General features: G+C 38.1%; 1 protein-coding gene across 1 annotated transcript in view; it reads left to right on the top strand.

The window, feature by feature from the left end:
* The first annotated feature begins 522 nt into the window (after nt 1-522).
* Nucleotides 523-27117, top strand: part of wdr27 (WD repeat domain 27) — a 77423-nt gene continuing 50828 nt past the window's right edge. The window contains exons 1-17 of the mRNA XM_041789137.1: nt 523-657; nt 2198-2339; nt 2595-2719; nt 2953-3066; nt 3206-3257; nt 3864-3934; nt 4020-4131; nt 4216-4315; nt 7749-7840; nt 8181-8245; nt 8704-8816; nt 10555-10628; nt 21100-21169; nt 23280-23348; nt 23431-23534; nt 25014-25103; nt 25934-26055. Coding sequence (XP_041645071.1) covers nt 523-657; nt 2198-2339; nt 2595-2719; nt 2953-3066; nt 3206-3257; nt 3864-3934; nt 4020-4131; nt 4216-4315; nt 7749-7840; nt 8181-8245; nt 8704-8816; nt 10555-10628; nt 21100-21169; nt 23280-23348; nt 23431-23534; nt 25014-25103; nt 25934-26055 — 1650 coding nt within the window. The remainder of the gene's footprint in view (nt 658-2197; nt 2340-2594; nt 2720-2952; nt 3067-3205; nt 3258-3863; nt 3935-4019; nt 4132-4215; nt 4316-7748; nt 7841-8180; nt 8246-8703; nt 8817-10554; nt 10629-21099; nt 21170-23279; nt 23349-23430; nt 23535-25013; nt 25104-25933; nt 26056-27117) is intronic.

Below are 27117 nucleotides of genomic sequence, written 5' to 3'. Positions count from 1 at the left end.
GTGGTGAAAGTCAGAGGTGATGAGCAAAAACTCTTTGTCTTGAAAAGGAGAGAGAGCCCACTCTGAATGTAATTCGAAACGCCTCTGCGTTGAACAAGGGTTGGGTCTACTTTTAATCATTTATATTCAAATACTTAAGCAAAGTCAAGTATTCAAGGATTTGTATAAAACATAATCTTTGATCATCCCAAGTGTATGAAGTCATCTTTTCCAGAAACAGCGCATACATACCTGACTGCTACACCGTTATAATCTAGGTTTCGAGTTCCGCGGTGGGACGTTACTTCAATGTAGACAATCTTCGGAACGGAACTTGACGCTGTGTCAGTGCGCTGGGTTTCCCTAGCAACTTGAAACGTTTGTACTCTTGAAACTTCTGCGTCGAAGAAGCTCCCGTCCCGCGGATGTTAAACCTAATTACAGTTTAAATGGAAAACCAGGTTACATGAAGCCTGTTTGGATTGGCTTCTCATTGACGAAATTATTTAGCGTCAAATTCGGCCTGACAGGGGGTCACACACGATGCTTGAAAAGCTAAATTTGACTTGTGACAGACCCCTGTCACTCCAGCAGCTAGCATGCTGCCACTCCTACTGTGGTATTCCTAAGAGTGGCAACAATATGCTGATTTTCAGTAACAAAGACGAAGGAAGGGAGGTAAGTTTTGTGGAACAAACACATTGGAAGGTATATTCAATTAGAGATGTGAAGTAGTCTAGCCTGGCGAATAGTAAAGCAAAAAGGGATAAAGAAGGATGCAAAGTGTGTAACATATTGGATTAATTTCATTGATATGTAGTTATATGCTTTTAAAACCCTTATCATTGGGATTCTAAATTGAGGTAAACGGTTGTAACTATTCGTACAGACTTGCTACATCTATCTTTCTAGCTACACTATATGGACAAAAGTATGCGGACGACTGACCATTACACCAGCAGGGACTATAATGACACTGAATTCAAATACATGTACTTTAATGTAGTGTGTTGGCTCCCCTTTTGCATCTATAATAGCCTCCACTCTTCTTGGAAGGCTTTCTGCAAGATTTTGGAGTGTTTCTTTGGGAATTTCTATACCCATTCATTTGTAAGAGCATCTACAGTCATGGACAAAAATATTAGAACTCTTCAGCTATGGAGCAGAGTGTTGGCAACTTTTATACACCATGCATCTTAGCAGTCATTGTCCCTGCTCTGTGATTTTACGTGGTCATCGCTTCATGGCTGAGTCGCTGTTGTTCCTAAACACTTCCATTTTCTAATATCACTTACAGTTTATACAATTTCACTCACCATCTTTTTGCAAAGGTGGCCATCACAGTACCATGCTTGAAGTCACAGAGCTCTTCAGAACGACCCCTTTTGTATCTCAGATGTTTGCAAATGGAAACTGCATGGCAAGGTGCTTGAGTTTATACACCTGTGGAAACAAGTCTGATTGAAACACCTGAATTCAATGATGTGGCAATGATGTGTGGTGTGGCCAAATACTTTTGTCCATATAGTGTATCTATGTAAACAGCTATAAAGTATGGCTGTTTAAGTGTGACAAAAATCACAAATTACTTTGATTCGTAGTAAGACAATCACAGATTGTACAACATCTGCATCATATTATGCACTTACTGAACTTAAACACTCTTAATACTTTATAAATCTGAACCCTGGAAACTGAAACTTGGAAATTAGCAATTGCTATAAACTCTCGGTGCAGCACATCAGATTCATGCTCTGTAATGAAACTATGTTAAACTGCATCGTCCCAATCAAATAAATACGCTCAAAAATTAAATTCAAGAAACAGTAAATCAAAATGAATACATGAACACTTGTAAGGATACAAAACAATCTAAAATTTGATAACACAAAATTAATTACATTTCAATAGCTGTCTTATCTCAGTTACCTTATTTTCTTGATCATGGAAAGCCAAAATCAGGATTATTCCCCCAGCACTTATTTATGCACTTTCAACAATACTATCAGCTTTTCTTTAAAGCACCTTTGAAAACATAGTTTTGAAGTGAATCAAATCTGCAGCATTAAGATGTATCCAAAAGATTCGAGTAAGATTAAAAATATATATATACAAGAACCATAGTTCTCTTATAAACTGCACAATCAGAAGTCAAATACAGAATTAACTGGTTGTGAAATGTTGCTGATCTTACTGAAGTCTTATTGTCCATCCACAGCCTCTGCTGCTTACAGGCCATCATCATGACATCTGTGCCATGACATTCGGGAAAGTAAGCAGACCACTTCTTCTCTGCTCTGCATCCACTGACTATGTCATTGTATGGGACATTGAATGTTGCCAGAGGAGAACACATGAGGGTAAGGAGAAAGTTCTCTGTGTGAACATGTTAACATTATGCACTAGAGTAAAGAGCTGCCCGTGGTCAGAATTTTATAAATGATATTCGATTACTTATTTTATCCATCTAATTTAGCATGTTGTGTTTTATGTTCATTTTCTTGAGTGAAAGTCTTTACCAGTCTGCCATCTTGTGGCCAGATTGCTCACTCACTTTTCTTTTGGACACAGCCTTTTTATGCTTTGGATATGAATAGACTTCTTCTTTCCTTCAGGTAAAATGGCATCTGGAACAGTTATCGGATCCTTGCTGGGTAAAGTTGTCCACCTTTCATTCTGCTCCTCTGATGAACGAGTGGCTGCATGTTCAGGAGCAGTTGTGTATATCCTCAACTCAAAGGTATAAGATGATACACAGTGCCAAAATTCTTTCTGGGTTATTGGTTGGATTAACAAGCTATTTTTTAATGAATCATTTAAATTAGATATTATAACTTAATTGTTCTTCATTTTTTTAACAATTTTACTTTGCTAAGATCTTTTCTTATTTGTTTAACAAAACATTGTGGTTGGTTTTCAGTCAACAGAAATCCATTCCTCTCATCATAGTTTCATTGTTATGTCCCATTGCAGAAACATGAGGTGATCTCTACTTTAAAGCGCCATCTTGCACCAGTAACATCAGCTGAGTTCTGTCCCTGGAATAAAGACATTCTGGTCACAGCGTCAGAGGATCGCACCTTTAAGGCACAGATTTTTAAAATTCCAAATGAAAGAAATAAGATAGTTATCATCCTTTTGTATTGCTCTTGATGGCATTTAACAGTAGATTCCAAATAGTTCACATGAATCAATTATAACGCTAATTTCTGTTGTCACTTCTCAGGTGTGGAATTTAAAAACTGAATCAGTTTGCTATGAGTCGTCTGTTCTTTCAGGTATGGGATAACTTTTCAAAGTCACATTAGTATAGGGTTTTTATGAATACCTCAGTTTTAAACTATGATACAGTTTCAGTAAAAAAATAAATGTAATGGAAACAAAAGCTGAAATCCTAGGCAGACAACTGTGGATAGTTATTTTTTTAGTTATCAAATATTGCATGTCAATTCCAGCACACTGTCTTAACTGCAACATTTCAATAACAAAACATTACTGCCACATTTGTGCTGTTTAGACAGTGTGTAAGGGGGTCACTGCTTATCATTCCCTCTCCTATGCTACTGTCTTATAAAATATACAGTATATACTTTAACGCTGCGCTACCTTTCAGTATTATTAATCATTAGCTAAGGGAGATTTTTGAATGGAAAAATATCAAAATCTGACAGCTTTATAGTAGAGCGTGGAGGTATGTAGTGCTCAGTCATTAAATTAAGCATTGATCTACACATTAAATTTGTGCAAAAGAAGTGAAGGAAGAATCTTTAAGATCCAAAATTTTGAATAGCATTTTTGTGTGGTGGCTCATTCAGAAGAGCTAGGTGGGGCCTTGTTAATAATTAAAAATGTTAAAATCTAAGGAAATGTTTTCCTTTCTTTAGCCTCTCCACTGCTCAGTGTGCTCTTCTTAGAGGACAGCAGACAGATTATTACTGGCTCAACTGATGGACAGGTCAGTTGTATACCCTGAACAGCTTATTATCACAAATGTTTAAATATCACATGGTTTGTAACACACCTCTATTTATTTGGTTCAGCTGTGGTGCTTTTCTCTCCCTGACGACCAAAAATGTCGTGTGGTGACAAAAATGGACCTTCAAATGATGGAAAAGAGATATCGAACCCATCATGAGAAAGTGAGCCAAGAAGGTAAGCCGTAACATAAGAAGAAGAAGAAGAAGAAGAATTTGACCAGCAATTTGGGTTAAGCTACTTTTTAAATATTTCTTTCAGAGATCACAGAATCGTCTACAGATAATGTTGAAACTTCAAAACCTGTCCTCAAAATGGCTTTATATGGCTCATTTATTGAAACCAGCAGTGAGCACTCAAAGTAAGTGAGTCATCTACAAATGTTCATCTATGAATAAATATTATTGGAGAATACTGTAAAACTTTAATCAGAGATGAGGTAAATAAGATAAGGAATATCTTATCTTCAATTGATGTAGGATGTTCTTGAGACATTTTTCATGTCAGTATTGATTTGATATGCAGACAACAAATATTAATTTTCTGTAATATTATTCAAACCATATTATAATACAAGTTTAACTAAACTACTTCTGACACCAGATGATGCAAAGTATTAACCTGGTGATTAGTAGAGGTTAAGAAGCTGGTTAGGAAAGGAATGGATTCACCATCATGTAATTCTTTATTGAAAAGAGTGGAAGGTGTTTATAACTCTCACACATAAAACTACACAGTGAAATGTTTGCAGAACCCTCAATATCCCAACAGTCTACAAATGTTTACACTCTGTTTAGCGGGACCACATGGACTGTACAAGTTCACCAGTATTTTAAATGATCAGGTCAGCTGAACTACTGTTAAGCCCTGTCCCCTACAATTGACATTTATAACTGTATACATTTAAAAAAAACACAGGAAAATCAAAATTCCTACTGATTTTCTATGGGGGTCTATCTGCCGCTGGATGTGAAGCTGCAAAAAATGTGATTGGCTTGTAGTATTGGAGGGCAGGACTTAGCAATAGGACAGTTGTTTTGTGAGCTAGATAGAAAACTTCTATCTATCAGATAAAACAGAAGTTGTTGTTTTTTCTTGTTGGTACATCTGGAGTTGAAAATGTTAGAGAAACATGTATAAATGCCATACCTTAAAAGCATATTGTATATATATATATTGTAAAATGATTGTGATCCCAATCATGTTATGTTGTGTTAGATAGTGATAGGGCCCCATAATGATTTTCCCCTCTGTAGTTAATGTACAAAAAAACTCATAATTTAGTCCAGTGTATCTCAACCCCCCACAGGTCACTAGGGGGTGCTAGGAGGGTGGCAGAAACTTTGAAGGCAAAAGGCAAGAATAATGTAATAATAATAATAATGATAAAATACACTAGTAATATTACTTGTGGAAATAAAATTTGAATGTGATGAGCATATTAATTTTCTTATCCCAGTTTTCAGTTAAAAAGTGCGTCCAATGACTTATTGAAGGTTATCAAATAACGAGAAATTCTTAACCTTTAGAGGGTACTAGAGCCATTTTGCAGCTTTTGGGTCTTTTTTTTTTCCTGTTTTTATTATTATTATTTTTGCATTGATGTGAACAACATGAACAACATTAAGATTTTTTTTTAAATAGAATTTTGAGAGTTTAATATTAAAACCTGTAACAGGTCAATTATAAGCTCTGTATACTTTTTGTATACACTCACACAGTGTTTGTGACTAAAAATGCTGTATGTGCTATATGAAAATATTTTTTGGGGTTTTTGTGTTTTTTGAATCAAAAACATAATGGGTTTTTGCACTTAAACTGGCATTGAGAGGTTAAATTCCTGAAAAAAGGAATCAATATTTAATATTTATGATCAGATCTGATTTTGATTAAAAAATTGAAGCAAAAAAAAAGTGGACTTTTTTTCAGTGTGTTATTTTTATTGCCATTTATGTATGCCTTCTTTCTTTGGCCACAAACAAACAACAATTTATGGAAATCTTAAAAAATATATAATAATGTATTAAAATTAGAGTTATTGCTCATTATTAACATGTTGAAAGTTGAGGTAATCCTCAAGGAAATGTAGAGTACATGCTTACATATGAAAAATATTTCAGTGTTTGCACATTATATAAAGGTTTTCACTTAAACTGGCATTTCAAGGTTTAAAATACACAAAAATAATTAATGTATGTTATTCATGTTCAGATCTGATCTCGATTCAAAAACTAATGATAAAGAGTTGGAAAAGTATTAATGTATATTATGTTATTGTTATTGATGTGTGCTTCCATTTTGGCCACTTACACCCTGTGTATAAAAATGTCTTTGACACCATCTGAGGGTTAAAAAACAAATGGTGACTATTGCTGTTGTTAGGACAGAAACGACAAAGGACTGTACAATCATAGACACTGAATGAAATGAATAAATAACAAGTTTATTAACTAGTAATAAAAAAGAAAGCATGTCAACACGTTTTAGGGTTATCTTTTTAATATTCACCTTTGTAATGTATAAGAAGTTAAAAAAAGTGTTCTTTTCTATATGGGGGTCCTTGACATTTGCATGCAATGCAAATGAAGGAGCTCACTCCAAGAGCTAAAAGTGCATTGATGGACTGCATTAGGTGACGTTACCATGTGGAGGAACTGTTTTACTTCATTTGTGACAAGCAATCTTAACGTTCAGGCAAGACATGATGTTGTCAAAACGACGGCCTCTCTCAGGGGCTTAGTTTTGTTTTAACTTCTCAGAGGTGAAACTGTATGTCATCCAGGAAAATATTACAACGGCAGTTCATATTCATTTGGCATGAAAAAATAGCTGTACATTTCTGCTATTAACACTGCTGTAGTGTCACCAAAGGCTGGAAAAACCACCTCATCTTTTAGGGCAAATTGTCCTCATAGTCACAGGAAACTTCACACAGCCCAGGAAACTTTGCAGGCTCGTAGTATAAATGTTTTCAGCCTGTTAAAACATTTGATGTTATGGCAGGAAGCAGGCACTTCAAAACCACAGAAAAGACTTTTTTGTGGACCACTTGAATGAAATGGATATTTATTCTTTATTTATCTGAGCAAACAACATAATCTTAGAGCATTATTTACATCTTTACTCCAAGTCTTCTGTCTGGAACCACTATTACTGGCTTACATTTAATGGGCTTTTACATATACAGTAAAACAATGCTGCTTAGATGTTTTGAGGGAAAATATGCAGCTTTCAATGTATGCGGAGTTACCGTCTTCACAGCTCATTGAAGCTACCAGTATTTACCACTGAATATAGTGTTTTGCTACATCATAAATAGGGTATACGCAAGAACTAAAAAATGTTGCTTCAAAATGCTTATCAAAAAAGTAGCAATAAACCTGTGAGTGTCCCATACTCAAGAATTTATGACAAACAAAGGAAAACCTCAGAACGTATTACTATTATAAATCCCAACCTTAAAACTGTAATTCACTTTGATTGAAAGCATGCTGATCTATATCCTAACCTCAGTCTATAGTTCAGTGGGTCAAAGAGATCCGGAAAATTACTTTTATTTCTGCTCTAGTATTTCCATTTTGCTGGGTGTATTTATTTTAGACAACATTGAGTGAAAGGAAACTCTAAAAAAGCATAGCCCTATGGTGAGCATTCCTTGACACTTAATAACAGCCGTATGCTTTTCCTATTATGTGGTTAAAATGCCATTCCACAAATGATCTGACAACAAAAATGCTTTTGAGGGAAATCCTGTTACTCTCTTTTTCCATCCTTTTCTTTCTGGGCCCCTGCAGATACAACAGCTGGTTATGCATCGGAAGCACTGATGGTCTGTATGTGGTGGATCTCGCAACCTTAGAACTCCTAACAGCAATATATTTCAAAGGTACGTGCTATACACTGTCAATTGGAGGCCAGAAAACAACATGAAAAGGCTGTATCCCTCAAGTCCCAAACAGCTGTGGAGAGTAGTTAAAAAAGTGGAATAGAGAGTACAATTAAAAACAAAATGGGCCTAAACTGGGTCCCTGTGGTATTCCACAAGTAACCTCACAGTGTTTGCAGGAATGCTAAACTTTAAAATCATAGTTATCTTTTAATTCCCAACAGCAATACAACCACTTGGGGTGCACAACTTGCATCTTAATGTCTGTTTTTCTGTGTCTGTTCTGCAATTTTTACATGTGACCTGCTCAATGCCAAATCCCTGACTGATATTCTTCCAGATTACACCAACGTAAACATCACAGTGGCAGGGTCGTGGACATTCTCTCAAGGGTTGGATAACTCTGTGAGTAATTGTTTGGTGATAAATCCTAATTATTAATTGCTTAAACTCATCCTTTCAGCTGAACCTCTATCATTCAGGTCACCTTAAACACAGCACTGACTCAGACTGCATGTAAAAGATGCCTAATCGGATATCTGTTCATGAAATCACTGAGTTTGGCCCCTTGCTGAAGACTCCGCAGAACTATTGAAATAGGCTGTTGAGTAACTCGTCTCTATTACACTTGACTCATTTTCCTGGAAATAATTCAATAGAAATCTTCTAACAAAAATCCTTGTGTTAAAATAGTTTGATATCTTATTGAACAAAGACAGGATTACTTAATAAAGTACAGGTTTTGGGAAAGTTAACTCAGTCTCCAGGCTTGGTCAGTTATTAACCCATTGATATGCAGTGTTTATATTTAATTTTTCTTTTTATAACATGAATGGATGTATACATTTGTTTTGCTTTCACAGATATTTTTGTTTGTGAGCTCTCTGTTTACTCCACAAGTGGTCCTGTTGGAGCTAAGTCTGAGTGAACACCAAGAGGCTTTGGCGTGTGAGGAAGGCTTTTCAGTGTTCCCAAGGTAAACCTGGAGTTGTAGACAGATATTTAGGGATGCTCTGGAGAGAACCAAGATCCTTTTATGTGCTTCCCTCAATGTAGAGATCAAGGGATGCAGCACTGTGAAAAAAGCATCTGCCCCATTACTGATTTCTTATTTGTCACTCTTAAATTTTTCAGATCATCAAAGAAGAATTTTGAGATCAGACAAAGACAACCTGAGTGAACACAAAATGCAGTTTTTAAATGATAGTTTATTAAGTGAAAAAAGCCATCTAAACCCACCTGGCCCTATGTGAAAAAGTAACCCCACCCCGTGTTCAATCATGAATTAACTGGGATTAACCACAGCCGAGTTCAGTTTCACTAGCCACACCCGAGATTTGTCTTAAGATGCTTCTAACAACATGCTCTGTTGTTGGTAATAAATTTTCTTGATTCTTTCCTCATCATCATTATAGCTGCTAATGATCATATTAGAAATGTCAGTCTATTTTCGTACTTTTCATGTTGTTACTCCTTAACAGCAGCAGATCGCTGTTTATCATTTGCCTGGTTCTGCTTAAGCCTCCTTCCTGTTAAAATAACGTTTTTCTTGCCACTGTGACTTGCTAAATGTTACCGAGTACTGTGCCCATGGTGGATTAATGTTAAGTCTTTGTGAACAATAACTGATTGACTCAAACTGATTTTTCAGGGTTGATACGGATGGCGATTATTAGTAGGTCATAAGGCTGATATTTCATGCTGATATGCATTTACAGTAAAAATGAGCTAGAATAAGTTTCAGCATTTTCAAAGTTAGTTTCACAACATGTGATAGGATGTTACCATGTCATTCAATAATACTAGACTACTTTATTTCTAATAACTAAAGATGAATCCAGCCTATCAGATATCCTGGTGGGTGGGACATTAGGGAACCTGTGGAGCCTTTAAAATAAAACACCCAGATAATTAGCCAGGTTGACTATGGGTTGACCTCTTTAATAAAGAGTATGGTCCTGACCTGCTCTAGCGTCTTGAGATAACAGCTGTTATAAACTGGCACTATACAAATAAAGATTGATTGATTGATATGATGAATAGGTGTACAAAGAAGCAAGTTTGAGAAATAACTCCTTTTTTGTAGTTCATGTAATCATTTGGTTCCAGCCTGGAACAGCTTTTTATAAGCTGAGCTTTTAAACCCACTCAAGTTTTAATGTAGTAGTCAGGACTCGATTTTCCACCCTATTCCAGAAATTCTCCTTACTACTTTCACAATAACTTCCCTTTAAACGCCAAGAATTTTAGATTGTCCTCTGGAGAAGTCATGCCATTCATTCAGGTATTATTCATACCTCCTTAAACGATTGTTTTGTAAAATCCAGAAGCACCAATAAATAATGACGATAATTTCATTAATATAATGAGTTTTGTTTTTACTAGACCATTAGAAAGTTATGAGCTGGAGCATGTTTATGTTTGTTAAAATGTGCAAACATTCTGCAGTCGTGTACTTGTTGCCTTGTCATATAGGAAATATGATTGGGTCTGTTTTTTTTAGCTGGCATCCTGCCTTTAGCTCCTTCTGACTCTGACATTTCCACATTAACCCTGGCTCATTACTACCATTCCTGCCATCTGGATTTTCATGATTCAACAACATCATGATACTGAGAAAAAGAGGGACTGATAATCCACAACTGTGGAAAAATGCTGTGTTCCTCTATTTCCAGTAACCCCCCCCCCCCATTTCACCCTTCCCTTATTTTCAGCTGTCCTCCGCTGCCTGAGTCTCCTCTAAATACTGAGTTAAAGAGAAGGGAGGTCAACCATCCCAAAAAGAAAGGTAAGCATCATCCCAGTTATCACACCAATCACTCAAAACTAACCTATCTTTTACTTATGCTTCTATGCAAATAAAGAAGCTCATGTCTGTTGGAAGTTCAGACTTTCAAAAGTTTGGTCCATGATGGAATCATCATCCATTTTTCTTGGACAGAGAGGATATATTTAAATTGCAATAACTGCACAATTTAGGAAACTTTAATTGACCCAATATAAGAACAACCCTCCTTATTATCTGTAAATAAAGAGGGGAGAAAAAAAATCTGAGTTTCCATAGTCCAGAGTGCCTAATGTGGCTTTAATAACTATCTCCTTCAGGGTTTTTTTTTCCAACATTTTGGCACTTCAAATCATGCAGTAAGAACAAAAGTTTGGATGATAGTTTCTCACTTTTTGGCCCACTTTATTGTTAGGTGTCTTCTTGCAGTAGCGGATTTCTTGGTAAAGCGACCCCTTTTGTGGTTCTTTGGCATATCATTAGGAACTGGCAGATTGAAGCTATTCTGCCGGAGACCTGCATTAGCATACTGTGGTTTAAATGTTATTCTTATGGAGAGCTTTATGCAGAGAAAGCCACTGTGAGGCAGACTCCACACAGCTGGAGTGAGGGGAGCTGCTCATGCCAGACTAAGCAGGGGATCTTCAGGGGAGTCCAGAGGTGCTGCGTGACTGCTATGTCAGACCAAAACCCACAAACATTTACGTACCAGAGGAACCCGGTGTGCTGCCTCCGTGCTTTCCTGTATACTTGAGGATATCTGCAGAATTATATACAAATTACACCATAAACCTCTGAGACTCCTGGAACAGAAAACATTCTTCCATTGTAAATCTGGCATAAGTCTGACAGGGCTCTTTAAAGAAAACTGTGCGCACAGATTAGATATCTGCTGCCATGTCACACTTCTGTGCAACATAATCATGAAGTAAACCAGACTTGTTGGCTTTCTGAGGCGATGAAATTCAGCTGCAGTACATTGCACATGATGTCACTTCTCTGAAGTGTTGCTGCCTGGATTAAGCTGTTTTATGGTATAGATATCAGGGGACTACTAAGGCAGCAATTAGCATTGTGTGCCCTCAAATGGTTGCTCATTACTCAATTTGAGTGGCTTTTAGTGTTCCATAGAGTTCAGTTAAACTAGAAAACTTACAAATACAAATGAAACTGTTACATAAGTCATAAAGGGTCCTTTTATCAGGAACATTCAACTTTTTTAAAAAAACGTAATGCCTTAAAAATGGAGGAATAGACATAGATTTATAGATCTATGTAAAAAGATTTATGTAAAAATATGCGTTGCGGGTTGTATAACACTTTTAAAAACAGGGGTTTACAAAATGTTTGTCATACATGCAGAATTATACATAACAATAAAGTTTAAGAACCTAGACACAAAGAAACCAAACTAACAACAAAAAAGGGATAAAAGGGATAAAACATTTATTTGCATATTCAGGTGCTACTATCCCTTCTCTACTTAAAATAGGCCTCTAATGACATACTGAACTTATGTCTGTGCATAGGATCACAGAAAAATATTTCTATAATTCTCTGTATGTTCAGTTTACTCTGTGACTGCTCTTGTGGTTTTAAGTGTCATTTCTTTCCTGCTGAGGTGTGTCAAGCTGCCACTGACTTTACATTTTTAACGCAGGGTTCACAGTAAAACCAACCAAAAAACTAACAACTAAATACTTTTTTTGTGAAGAGATTGTCAGAAATAGCATAAGGTAGCATAAGTGCACAAAGCTTTGGTGTTAGAGCTGCTTCTCTGGCCTTGTTTAACACAGCCCGCTTCTTTGAATAAACATGGACCTAGAACAAGTGAGGCACAAGTAAAAAAATCTTTTACACTCTGTAACACGGTGTTTAAAATGAATCACTGCAACACTGGTCTTGAGTCAAACCGAGTCGAACCATTGCAGCCCTGAGCTTGTGTTAAAGCCTCAGAAAGGTCAACAGGGACTCTATTCAAAGTAAGCACACCTGCTATATGTTGCTGTTATAACGGACATCAAACTAGAAGAGGAGAGAACACGTTTTACCTGATTACTGTGCTTCACTTTATTTACACTGACAAAAGTGGGTGACATTCGGTTAGTTGCCTGGCTGCTCTTATGTGTCAGAGCAAAACATGATGATGATAGGATTCAAACAGAGATGTTACCACTCTGTTAAACTATTTTTATGAACCCACGACTGTAACTGGTAGTTTGGGCTCAGTGGCAACAGGGCATGTCATTCCCTACTCTCTCACCCCTGTTTCCAGCTCTATCCATTTGTCCTACTCTTTCATAAAGAGAAGGTAGAGCCTTTGAGATGAGATTGGACATATAAAACAGATAGAATAGAACAAAAATATTAAGAGCTAAATAAAATAAAAGGAAGTATCAAAGAGAGCAAAATAGCAATGTTGGGCTTCTATTTTGATATATATCCTTTATTAGTTAAAAGCTGGCTCTGCATTTACAAGTTACATTGTGGTTTGTGTTTGATTCACATACCTACATGCCGTATTACATTTTTTCCGTCTTGTACATTTCCTTCGAGTATGCTTCCCACATGTCACACATGTCAAACATATTCTTTAGGTTTCTACATGATTTCTTTAGCTGTCAGACCAAAGTTTGGCTCGATATTCCCAATTCCTTTAGTGTTCAGTTAGCTTGTCTCAGAAACCTCTCCTCTCCTACTGAGTGCCCTACTTTCCACAGGTCAATAAGGCAATAACTCATACCAGAGAGTCTGGTTACAGTCAAAACAAAATCTTAGACACATATATATGCTACCTGCTATGGTTTGTACATTTTTAGAAGCTTGAATTATAAAGTCTCTCTCCGGGCGACATTGAACAGCTCAGAGGGAGGTCTGAGTTTTGCCATCTCTTCTTCTCTGTCTGAGAACAAGAGTTAGTGGTTTATTTAAGAATAAACTCCAGGGCTCATCTGAGTTTAGTTCCTTCTATTGCATGGAACCAGAACTGTAAAACAAATCATCATCACTGCTTAAAACCAAAAAGGATTTACTTTTTAAGCCTTGTTAATCCATCAGTCCAGCCTATTTTAGCTCTGCAGCTGCAAGCCTGATCGCCAACCTTCTCTGTGACAGCAGACCAAACCTTGCACAGTACTTATTTGTTTCTCCTCTATTGTAATGTTTTTGAGCTAGACTGAATAATTTAATACATAGCTTTTTTGCAGTAAAAGAAATTAAGCTAAGTCAGACATAATGAGAGCTGTAACTGAAGCAAGCCGTAAAACGCTGTAATTGTATTTAGATGTGACTCAATTTGGACATTTGTTTTAAAAGTACTACTTTGCTTCAAGTCTTGTCTGGTCTGAAGTCAGCGTAAATTATAAGATTTAACTGCTCTATAAATCTTAATGACCATTATATATCAGCAAGGGGTAAATAGAGCTGCTGAGCAAAGCCAAATGATTGTGTAGCCAGGTAATTAGATTTTAAGCCCACAATGCTGACTTTCCTTCATATAATCAGTTCTGGGTCAAATGCTATAATGTCTCACACACGGCAGAGTGGAGCGTTGGAGGATGACAGCTGTTAGTATTATCTTTTGTTCAAGGGTTTAAAAATGTGCAGTACTTTTATGAGGTACTTTTTGATGCTGATTGATGTTTTTTAATGTGAGACATCATTTCTCAAAGAGTGTATTTACTACTTCTCTCTTGTCCATGGATGGTAATTGTATATGGACTTAAAAAAGAAAAAAAAAATGGTCAGCAATTATACTTTGGTGGCTGCAAGTAGAGGTTCTTTGCAGATGACGTCACACAGCAGCATAGAAATCCAGATAGGGGGCAAGAAGTGATCTCTGCATTGAGAAATGCTACCAAAAAGGCCATGTTTAGAGCTGTTTTAACCTTGCAAAGCAGATGGATAAGCCTGTTTCCTTGTTTTTCACTGGCAAATCCATCTTGCAAAGCTTCCAACTGAACCGTTTGGGCCCAGTTAGAAAGTGACAGGACCAATCAGCGATGAGGAGCAGTACTTTCAGGCGGCAGAGTCATGACGTAAGCAAGCAGCAGCAAGAGGCCAGTGCAATTATGGCGGAAGAGCTTAGCGTGGATGCTGCTAAAGCGCCAGTTTTATCAGAACTTGATGACATTTCTTCGTTAAAAGAAGAACAAAGAACAGCAGTGAGTTGTTTTCTTTTCAAAAACAACAAAAGTCGAGTACTTACATGTCTATAGTCTCTGTGTTTCCAATATTCCTCAGTAGCTGCACACGCGCAGCTCGATAGCAGCTATGTCACGTGTTTTGTTGCTCTGATTGGCCCGTACAGATATGACAGACAGAACGTTCATCCAATCACACTCTGAGTTTTTTTCAAAGCCTCTGCCTTTTCTCAAACGTTTCCTGTTGAAGCTTTTCCAGATGGATGTGTGAAACAAATCCATCTGCTGTGTCAGGTTAGAGCTGTTTATGACTATGCCAAACATTCAAAGTATAAAAACATTCTTGAGTTACTTATGTGTCCTGAAAGTAGTGACACACTTTAGGCAAAACAGGAGAAAAATCTCTTTTGATACTTGCGTAGGAATGGCAGCAGGCAGGCATTAAAAAGCCACCACTTAAAGCCTGGTCATACTTTATTAATCCCGAAGGAAATTTACGCAGTCTGGTTAAGTTCAGTACAGTTTTGCTGTGGTTTGGCACATTAAACTCTGACCATACCTGTGTTTCTTCAGCTGATGTCCACCCAGTCTTGCTTGTTGTGACCCATCTTTTTTCTAAGAGATTCAGATCATTTGGCTCAGCTCAATAGAGCTGATTGTTTGGCTCCCAGACGGCTCTTCATTTGGTACCAGTCTGGCTTTTTAAATGTGCATTGAATGACGACAAAGGATGTAGGAAAGGGAAGGCAAGGAAAGGACACTGACACTCAAACAGGAGCTAGCAATAGTGGCTCACAATAAAGCATTGTCTCATAGAACAGGCCTGTTCATGAATGGTGTATTATTACCCGGTCACTCTCCCCACAAGGTTTATTTGGTTGATAGTATATCACTGTTGCAATTAAATGCATATTTGTGACAAAATTAGGAATTTTTGTACATTGAAGGGGCTCCGTTAGCCTCTCAACATAGTACAAGACTCTTGTCTCCCTTCATCTGGTTAGTTGACACAAGATGGTAGAAGCCTGCAGAACTGAAGAATTTTTCCATGCCAGGTAAATCAGTTAATCTGTGGAAAAAAAACAAAACTTTTTTGTAAAGTGTAGGGATCATACTCAATTGTATGTAGAAATTTTCTGATGATATTTGTAGCATACAGGTCCAAAGGTCCCAGGCGCATTCACACTGTGTGAACTCCAGTTGACTCAGACACAAATTTTCAGTCATACGTCTCACTTGGAAGTTGCACCGACTTTCTGTCAGATCGGGCATTGTTTGCCATGCTGTGTACAGGGGGAGATGACAGACTCGACTATGGCCCAGCCAGCAGCTCCCAACTTGTCGGATGGATTTCTGACATGATTGATATTTTGGTCCTACAACTCCACACACTCCCACAGAACCACAAGCAGAATCCTCAACTTTGGAGTATTATTTTCCTTGTAAACTATCACACAGGGTCTTAAATCATCATGACAAAAGCAGGAATTACTTTCTACTGCTTTCTAATGCTTGATTACACTATTCAATGACAACTAAGCAATTCAATAGTCAGTTTACTTTTCATGGTGGTGACAGAGGTCTGTCAACCAAAAGATCCTCAAGCGCATCGAAATGTGGGTATGTCTCTGAATTGGATCCAGTACTTGTGTTTCGTATCTCAGCTATGTAGTAAGCATATCAGTCATTTTCAGCAGCAGCATATCTGTTTTGCACTTTTTATAAACCCTACCTTGGCCTTTTTGTAGATACTGTCGCCTATTTCGGTTTAATTTTTGTTTTCAATAAATTGCTTACTCAATTTTTTTTGTCTCAGTCCCATTTCTTCTTTTTGCATTTTGAAGCTCTACTTAGAACCTTCTTGGGTTCCAACAGTACAAAATGCAAATTCTTGCAGTTTTTCAACTGGTCTTAAAATTTTGATCAGGAGACAAAAGATATGCATATCCTTAATTTTACTGGGCATGAAATTTGTTTCAGTTTCTCTCCAAAAATGCTGCCTTCTTACGCTCTTGCTGCTCACCATGTTTGTCATTTTTTCATCTTTTTTTCTAAAAAAAAAAAACAAAAAAAGAAAGATTGAAGACACAAATAACATCAACCAGACTTTTCTTTGAGGCAGGATGGATCAAGAGACCAATTGTACCAAGAGAAAATCAAATATCAATCCAAAATCCAGACAAGAAGGAACAGAGTAAGTGTTGAGAGCTTGTTAAGTGTACTTTACAGGAAAATTTCCTTCAAGCCAAACCTGGAGTTAACATTGGCACTGCTGATCAAAGATGAAAAGCACTCCATGATAGGGGAGGATTAAAAAGAGATCCAGATGTGTTCTTCTAAGGTTTAGACTGGTTGGCTTTACCATAGTAGTAAAAGTACTATTGTGTTGGGACTGTGCTCTTACTGAGATGTACCAGAGCCTAATATAGTCATTAGTTTAACAAAACAGGTAGCATGTGAAGCATCTCAGGGTTGGTAAGGCAAAGATTGATTTGCACACTAAAACTAATAATGTGGTATATACATAAACAGGGCTGATTTTAGTTTTGGAAGTGCCAGGCAAAGACCAATAGCCAATTAGCCAAAAGCAATCATAGCGAGAGAACAAAATACACTTTATGGACAAAAGTGTTATACATGTGCATGAAATCAAGCACATTAGCCATGCAGTCTCCATGGGCAAACATTTCTGATACAAAATGGGTCATTCTGAAGAGCTTAGTGACTTTAAGTGTGGCACTGTGATGGATGCCACCTTTGCATGAGACAGCTTGTGAAATTTCATCCCTGCTGGATATTCCTACTGAACCAAAGAACAGTCGACTCAGACATGAAGCAGAAGACCACATAAAATCATAATGAGCATTGTGCCTAAAAGTCTCCAATTCTTTGCCGATTCCATAGCTGAAGAGTTCTGAACTTCCGCTGGCATTAATGTAAGCACAAAAACTGTGCTGCAGGAGCTTCATGGAATGGGTTTCCATGGCTGAGCAGCTGCATGGAGGCCTCACATCACCAAGTCCAATGTTAAGTGTGGGATGGAGTGGTTTAAAGCACACTGACATTGGACTGTGGAGCAGTGGAAATATGCTCCTCTGTTTGGCAGTCAGACGAGAGAATCAGGTGTCAGGAGGACGTTACCTGCCTGACTGTATTGTGCCAACGTTGAAGTTTGGTGGAGGATGAATAATGGTATGGAGATGCTTTTCAGGGTTTGGGCTAGGCCCCTAATCTCCAGTGAAAGGCATACTTAACACTTCAGCATACCAAAACACTTTGGACAATGCTATGCTTTCAACTTTGTGGCAACAGTTTGGCGAAGGCCCTTTCTATTCTAACATGACTGTGCTCCAGTGCCCAAAGCAAGGACCAAAAAGACATGGTTTGATGAGTTTCGTGTGGAAGAACTTTACTAGCCCACACAAAACTCTTACCTCATCCCCTTCGAGCATCTTTGGGACGAACTGAAATGAAAATTGCAAGCCAGGCCTTCTTGTCTAACATCAGTGCCTGGCCTCATAAATGCTCTACTGAATCAATGGGCTCAAATTCCCACAGAAACACTCCAAAATCTTGTGGCAAGCCTTCCAAGAAGAATGGAGGCTGCAAAAGAGGGGGCAACTCAATATTAAAGCACATGTATTTTAATACAATGTCATTTCAGTCCCTGTTGGCATAACAGTCAGGCAGACAGTTGAATACTTTTGTGTATATTTTGTATTTGCAACATCTCTTTTAGGTAAAAAAGCAAGAAAACTACAGAATATCCAAATATGAAATAAAGATATTCAAATGCAACAGCGCTAGTGTAACAGAGTTTATACTATGGTATTCCACTTGCATGTTGTGAGGTTTTAGCTCTGTTATTTATGGCTCTAGGGCGCCCTCTCTTAGGCATAGTGTACACCGCATTCCACACTATTATGCAAATTGGATTTTAGTGTCATAAACATTCAATTTTTTTGTTTTTCAGTTAAACTTGTGGATGGTATTGTGTCTCAGGGCTCTCTGGATCACTGAAATAAATCTCAGACACCTGTGATCATTACTTTGCCAAGTGAGCCCAATTAAAGGAAAACTACTTAGGAAGGATGTTCCACATTATTAAGCAGGCCACAGGTTTCAAGCAACATAGTAAAGAAAAAAGATCTCTCTGCTGCTGAAAAGTGTCAAATAGTGCAATGCCTTGGACAAGGAATGAAAAAATTAGCTATTTCATGAAAAATTAAGTGTGATCATTGTACTGTGAAGAAATTTGTGGCTGATTCAGAGCACAGATGGATTCATGCAGATAAAGGCATAATGAGGAAGGTTTCTGCCAGAAATATTCATCGGATTAAGAGAGCAGCTGCTAAAATACCATTACAAAGCAGCAAACAGGTATTTGAAGCTGCTGGTGCCTCTGGAGTCCCACCAACCTCAAGGTGTAGTATCCTCCCGAGGTTTGTAGTCATGCATAAACCTACTATTTGGCCACCCCTAACCAATTCTCACAAGCAGAAACAGTTGCAGTGGGCCCAGAAATACATGAAGACTCATTTTCAAACAGAGTTGTTTACTGATGAGTGCTGTGCAACCCTGAATGGTCCAGATGGAGGAGTAGTGGATGGTTGGTGGACGGCCACCATGTCCCAACAAGGCTGTGATGTCAGCAAGGAATTGGCAGGGTCATGTTTTGGGCTGGAATCATGGGGAGAGTGCTGGCAGGCCCCTTAGGGTCCCTGAAGGTGTGAAAATGACCTCAGTGAAGAATATAGAGTTTCTGACTTTCTTCTATGGTACAAAAAGAAGAACTGTGCCTTCCGTAGCAAAATTATCTTCATGCGTGGCAATCCACCATGTCATGCTGAAAGGAAATACCTCTGTGTCATTGGCTGCTATGGGCATAAAAGGAGAGAAACTCATGGTGTGGCCCCCATCCTCCCCTGGCCTCAATCCTACTGAGAACCTTTGAAGCATCCTCAAGCCGCCGATGCGAGCCAACTGTATGACTGACCAGTACTTACTCTGTTCCTGTCCAGATATTAAACAGCTGCATAAAAAAGACAAATGAGCCTTCTGTCCATCACTCTGCACATAATGCAGAGTCAAGGGGTCTTATTGAACCAGCCAGCTGCAAAGAAGTGCAACTGAGCACGGTTACACTTGCTCATCTGCTCTTTTTACATTTTAACTTGACTCTTGGCTCTCTGTAACTCAGAAAAATGTAAAACATATTAGCAGAATCAGTTCGTCTACCACTAATCAACCCTTTTTTTAACACTGATCATCGTGTCAGTATTCCTACAGCAATCCAATTCATATAATTTGCTTGATATGAAACGATTTTGGCCCTTTTTTAGGGGCTTGAGGTCAGGGGTTTAGTGCACACATACAGTATAATGACTAAATACAGTAATTATGTTCTTGGAGCATGTGGCCCCAGTCTGTTGCTATCCTTTGTGTTCTGGTGAACTGCTTATTTGTATTGCCAGCTTGTAAGAAACAACATATTTTTGCTGATGTAAAATTGCTACATAGAGGTATGTTGGTAATTATTGACTGACATCAGAGATTCTGTTATCGGGATTCCTTTTGAAAGTCTTTGAAGAGAAGTACAATGTCATATCTCATTTTGAAAAATGCATTAGTGGGAGAGGAACCAGACAGAAATACATATTAATCTGCATTTTTTAGGTTCATGTTCAATACCAATCCGTCAGTAAACTGCAATAACTGGAAAAAGTGAAGGAACGTATGAGCAAAACTTCAAAAGTTTTACAGATGAGCTCAAACCCAGAGATGATCCATCCTGGTCAATGATGCATAAGCTCTGGAGAAATAACATTTTTCAGGTTCTTAGTTAAAAAAAAAGGGTGCAAAAAAAAAGTCATATACATCTTCAGTTGCCACTCAGAGACTCTGTTTCTTTTTCTCACTCTGTATTTGACAGGAGAGCAGTTTTTGGAAGAACTCACACATTTTAATGGTTGTGGAAAAAGTGAGCTCATTTTTAAAAAGCTTGGGCACTGACAGCTAATGGAGCATAATGAACCGTCCTGCAGTTTGTGGATGATGCACTTAATGCCACTAAAACCAAATAATAAACCATCTTCCTTTTTCTCGTATTCTAATAAAAATCAAGGGAAATAATAAACGGAAGTATTTTCTTTGGTACACTTTTGACTACAGGTACATTGTATTTTCCACTCAGACATAAATTTTTCTTTTAATTTTAACATTCTTTGACTTTGGTTTCAGAATTTATCCAAACTGTTCATCATTTAAAGTCATGCAAATACTTGTGTCAGCCTGTGTCAAATGATCAATCTTATGTTTTTATTTTACAAAAGGTGGAATAAAGGAGCAGCCCCTGGTTTTCCACTCAAAGGTGAAGTCGTCTGGATACACAAGTGCCCCAAGGTAGGCTTAGAGTAAACTTTTGTCTAAGAAAAATCTAGCTCATTCTTATGCACTTTCTAAATGGTTTTTTTTTTTCATCAGTTAGGATGAAAAAAATGTAGTTTAATAGTACTTCCATTGGTCATAAATTGCACAGCTTATTATTATTTTATCATTTTAGTATCACTCCTCCACAGAGGAAATTTTTTAGTGTCTGATTTTGGCTTGAAAATAAGATGCAGGAAGCCCTCATTTGCATTCAAGTGCTTGCTGAAACAAATTCTATGAAAAGAAAACAATATATTTAGGTTTCATATTTAAAGGTAACTCTGAAACTTAGAGAAATGGAGCATCTTAACCTTATACCATAGTAAAACTTAACAGAGCTAAATCCACAATTTGGCCTCATCACTGCCTCCTTTTCATGTTTTTATTTCATTTTTATTTAACTTTTACTTGACCAGGTAGGCTTTTTTTGAGGAAGACCTGGCCAAGACAGCACACTAGTTAGAACAAAAGGATTGTCATAATATAACAAAGACACACAAACATGAGAGACAAAGAAAAAATGAAACTAGCTTGATGAAGCAATTACATTTTTCAGTTAAAAGGCCAGTAAAAATAGTTTTAAAATGATACACTGAGGCTAGATTTTCCAGATGTAGTGTGCTCTACAAGTTATTCCAGGTCAAGGGAGCCAAATATGCAAGGGTTCTTTTTTTCCCCTGCTCAGAAAGCTATGTACAGTGCCTATAAAAAGTATTCAGCCTCTTGGATATTTTACCCTCTTACTGATTTGTCAGAAAGTACCCGCTTCAAGCTACTATTTAGTAGACTCACCTTTGGCTGCAATCACAGCAGAGTCTGTGTGGATAGGTCTCAATCAGGCTTGCACATCTGGACTGTAATTTTACTTTACTTCATTCTTCATTGCAAAACTGCTCAAGCTCTGTCAGGTTGCAAGGGGATTAAGAATGAACTGCCCTTTTCAAGTCCAGCCACAAATTCTTTATTGGATTGAGGTCTAGGCTTTGACTCGACCACTCCAGAACATTCACCTTGTTGTCTTTAGACCATTTTTGTGTGGCTTTCGCTGAATGCTTCAGGTCATTGTCTTGTGGAAAAATAAATCTTCCCCCAAGCCAAAGTTCTTTTGCTGACTTAATAATATTGTCCTCCAGGAGTTTGTGTTTGTGCTTGATGTGAGGTGCTTGTTGTCAGCCTAAAATAGCGTCTTGTCTAATGGCCAAAAAGCACCATTTTGGTCTCACCAGCCCAAAGACCTTTCTTCCACTTGACCATAGAGTCTCCCACATGCCTCTTGGTGAACTTTTGCCAAGATTTAATATGAGATTTCTTCAACAGTGGCTTTCTCTTTGCCACATTCCCATTAAGCTTTGATTGGTGAAGGGCCTGGGCAGCAGTTGTTGTATGCAGAGTCTCTCCCATCTCAGCTGCTGAAGCTTGTAACTCTTCAGAGTAGTCACAGGTGTCCTGGTGGCCTTTCTCACTAGGCTCCTTCTTGCATGGTGACTCAGTCTGTGAGGACAGCCTGATCTAGGCAAATTTACACATGTGCCATATTCCTTCCATTTCTTGATGATGAATTTAACTGAACTCCGGGAATGTTTATTGCCTTGGAAATGTTCCATCCCCTGACTTCTACATTTCAGTGACCTTTTCAATGAGTTGCTTTGAGTGTAATTTTGTCTTCATGGTGTAGTGGTAGCCAGGAATACTGATTAATCAGTGACTGCACCTCCGAAACAGAGGTGTCTTTACTCTACAATCACTTGAGACACATTCCCCACACTCAGGTGATCCCCATCCCACTAAATGTGAGACTACTAGCACCAATTGGTTGGACCTCACTTGAATTAGGTCAGTCACTTTAAATGTAAATGTGTTTTGAACATTGTTTTTGTGAAAATCACGTCTTTTGTCATTACTTGTAATAATGCTTCAGGAAGTTAGCCACGATAATTACCCTCAGTCTGAACCAATACTAGTGTGACTTTACATTCTTCACAGCTTTGCTGATTGCTAAATGTAAATCCATAAGAGAATTGTTAAAAGGTTAATATATACAAGAAATACCAGAGTAATTCTTCTGTTTGTACTTGTTTTTCAGAAGGACTATGTTTTCACCTAAAACTAATACACAGAAGAGTGCCCTCTCCCAAAAGGCTCAGAAAAATATGTAAGTATTCCCGTTACATGAATACATACTGGTTGTATTAAAATGTTATATCTGACATTATTACTATCTCTTCCTCATGTAGAGGTTTCCTTCTCAGAGATTATCCAGCAGACAGTGCAGCACCTTCTCTTCCACACAGTCAACAAAGAACAGGCAATAAACCAGTCTACTGCCTTCAGTATTCAGGTGAGATTGTTTAAGTACTAACCAACCAAATAAAATAGAATTTAACCATCTACAATTCATCTGTCAGTAACAATGGATGGCTCCACTTGATGGCATTGTCAGATGAAAGTTTACAGCTATGCTGTACTGGAGCCTTTCCCACACTTCAGTACACCTAGCCCAGCCTGAATTATGAAAAATGTTCTGGGGCCCGCCCAGACCCTCTTACAGTCATATTAATAGATTAAAATTTACCTCCATATTTTTATTTCATATGGAGAGAATTTCAAAGTGATTGCCTAAGTTTCTGACATATTAACATTGCTAAGCATTTGCAGAGACACAAAATACATTTAACAAGCCACCGTTTGTTTTGTTTTGATCAGGCATCTGCAAAGTCACCAATTTTTCTTTTTTTACAATTTGTGTCTTTACTTTGTGATGCTGAAAACATTTTCATAGCAACGTTAATGTCTGCATAGTAGAATTATTTACAGAGTTTCACCAGTCTATCACCAGTTGAACTTTTAGAAAGAAAGCCTCTCCTCAGCACAAAACACATTAAAGCACACTTGGAGATGTAAAAAACTCCCCATAAAAGCTTAGCAGGTTTTCATGTGTTTTGCACTGAGGAGAGGCTTCCACCTAGATTCCCTTTCATAAAGCCCAGTGAAAGGCTGCAGTGATGGTTGTCCTTCTGGAACTTTATCCCATGTCCACAGAGGATCTCTGGAGCTCAGTCAGAGTGACCATCGGGTTCTTGGTCACCTCGCTTACTAAGGACTACTCACCTGATTGCTCAGTTTGGCCAGGCAACCAGCTCTTGGAAGAGTCGTAGTTGTGCCAACCTTCCTCCATTTGAGAATTATGGAGGCTACTCTGCTCTTGGGAACCTTCAGTGCAGGAGAAATGTTTTTTGTAGCCTTCCTCAGATATGTGGCTTGCAACAATCCTGTCTCTGAGCTCTGCTGGCAGTTCATTTGACCTCACTGCTTGGTTTTTGCTCTGATATGTATTGTCAGCTATGGGTCCTTCTATAGGGAGGTGCCTTTCCAAATCATGTCTAATAAGTTTAGTGTGCCTCAGGTGGACTCCAGTCAAGGTGTAGAAACATCTCAGCAAAGACTGAAAGGAATGGGAAGCACCTGAGCGAAATTTTAAGTGTCTTTTTACAGGGTCTGAATATTTATGTCATATTTCAGCTTTTTATTTTTGATAAGTTTGCAAAAGTATCTGAAGTTCAGTTTTTGCCTTGACATGATTACTGTAATATCAGGCTGCAACATAAGTAAAACAAAAAAGTGGATGCCCTTTTGTACTGTAAATGTATAAGGATTGGGAATAAATCAAGAAGTCTTTGTATTTTTGTTGCAAAAATGTGTCAAATTTTAGGGTAAAAGCGTATGATCTGTCCCAAATTACGCTCCCTTTCTTTCATATTTCTGCTAATTGGAAATCAGCTTGACTGAAAGGAATGCTTTGTTTCCTTGTCTCTCCCAGGTGATGGAAAACAAATCCTGTGTGGTCTTGGAGACAGCTCAGTGTTACTTTACAAGTCTTCCCTCACTGGCAGTCCCACAGTCTACACAGGTGTGTGAAGTGGACATGAGTACCCAAAGCATGAAAACCTCTGAGTTATATGACCTTCTGTCGCCTCAGTGCTTTTTATCAGCAGAATTTTTCAATGTTTGATTTATTGTACACTACAGAGAAAGCACAATTTAACGCAGTATTCATGATATTCTAACCCTTTTCAAGTCATGTTAACATTTTTGACCTATTGGGGGTTATGATCTTACCAGTGATGTATTTAAGAGACAAGTTCATCCTCAACTTGAATTTTATGTTCACCATATTTGGGCAGTTCTGATTAGCATTCTTGAAATGGATCCATGGCTTCAGATGAAAGGCCCTTTAGGAATAATCCAAATATTCACTTACTCAGCTGTCACTGTCAAATAGAAGATAAGATGTTTTCTTTTACCTGTTTTTGGTCTCCCTTTGTTCCAGAGCAATCATTGGGTACGTCCTGTCTCTGTTTTTGTAGAACGGTTAAACCTGGGTCATGGCAGGGGAAAAGATGAAAAGGGCTCCTTTGAGAACAAAAAGGCTTAAAATAGTTCATAAATAGGTCATTCTGCACATTATTGAAGATTAAGTATTGGTCAGAGCAGTCTATTCTGTCTACCTGCCAACATTTCTGCGCAGTATCTTAATAATGACTGATTGTCAAAGCATCTGTTGCAGAGGAAGCTGCCTCCACAAGGGGGCAGCAGAGATGGAAGGACAGAGAAAGAGGTGACCATTAGGTCATCCAGAGCCTCTCCTCCTCATTTTAACTAATTCTCTAAACGGGTCTGTAAAAGTAAAGATTGCAGCCACACTGTCACAGGTTGAACTAAAAACTCTCTTTACTGCAGGACATGACAAACCAGTGAGCAGTGTGAGCTGGAGCCTCAATAGGAAGTGGTGGCTAAGTGCATCAGAAGACCAGTCACTAAGAATCTGGACCCACGGCAGCCCAGAGCCTGCTATTACCATGGTAAATTACCCACGTATGGGGGGGACAGACCTTTGTTTTAGTTTTAAGAGTGGATTTTTATTCCAAGTCCAAGTCTTAACTGTGAAAAACATTAAAATGAAGACCAGCTACGGTGACCTCATATTGCAAAAATCTCCTTACTTTGAAGATCTTAAAACTCTAATTGGTTTTGAGGAAAACAAAGTAACTACAGACACGTGCTGTACACATTTCTTAACTCCTGTTTTTCAGAGACATCTGTGATCACTGGAATGGTTTTGGTCCCTAATTGCAGGGTTGCAAATAAGGCCTTGATGCTACACTTGAATGACAGTAATACAGTGGTTGCTACTGTATCTGCAGTGTTTTTCCTCATGCCGTCATTGTTACAAGCTGAATTGTGTTCTGGAATTAAAAACAGAAATCTGAATTAATTTATAGGGTGAACTAGTTTCTTGGCTCAAGGATGGAGATTTTGTCATTCAAGGAAGCATCTGCTCATCTTAGAGCCCTTTGTGACTTTATCAGGGATCCCATTTAATAGGACAGTTCGAAGTGCGTCTACATCCCCATGCCAAATGAAAACTCTGGGGTCTTCCCATAGCTCATCCCTGCTCTGCTCCATTTAGTGAGATAGTTCTGAGCCTTACCGGATCTGCTGCCTTTCTTGTGAAACAACTTGGCAATGAATGCAAGTCTTTTAGGGGACACAAAATCTGCAGGGGTGAGCCAGAGTAACACACAGCTTTACAAAGGTATGCTGGAAAACACTAGAAAGAAAAACCTGAAATAACCTGCATTGTGCTGGACTTTTCAGATGATAAATAGTGATAGATTTGGAAGACACTAACTAATCTGTTTGTGTTTTTAACCTGATGTAGTCCATGAAGTTTAGCGTTTAAATAGTACAGGACCTTACACAGAACTCTTCCGATGATGATTATTTTCCTGGAATTCCATCCCTTCCTTCAGCAAAGGATTTCTATGCCCCCCATTTTCCACAGGGTGTGAAAAAGTTGAACTCAGTGAACTATAAAGAGACAAAAATGAGGGGGTGGTGTTTTTTCTAATCTTCAGGGACTG

The sequence above is a fragment of the Cheilinus undulatus genome, linkage group 6 (genome assembly GCF_018320785.1).
Source record: "Cheilinus undulatus linkage group 6, ASM1832078v1, whole genome shotgun sequence".
Lineage (NCBI taxonomy): Eukaryota > Metazoa > Chordata > Actinopteri > Labriformes > Labridae > Cheilinus > Cheilinus undulatus.
This window is presented reverse-complemented; position numbering and strand designations above follow the sequence as displayed.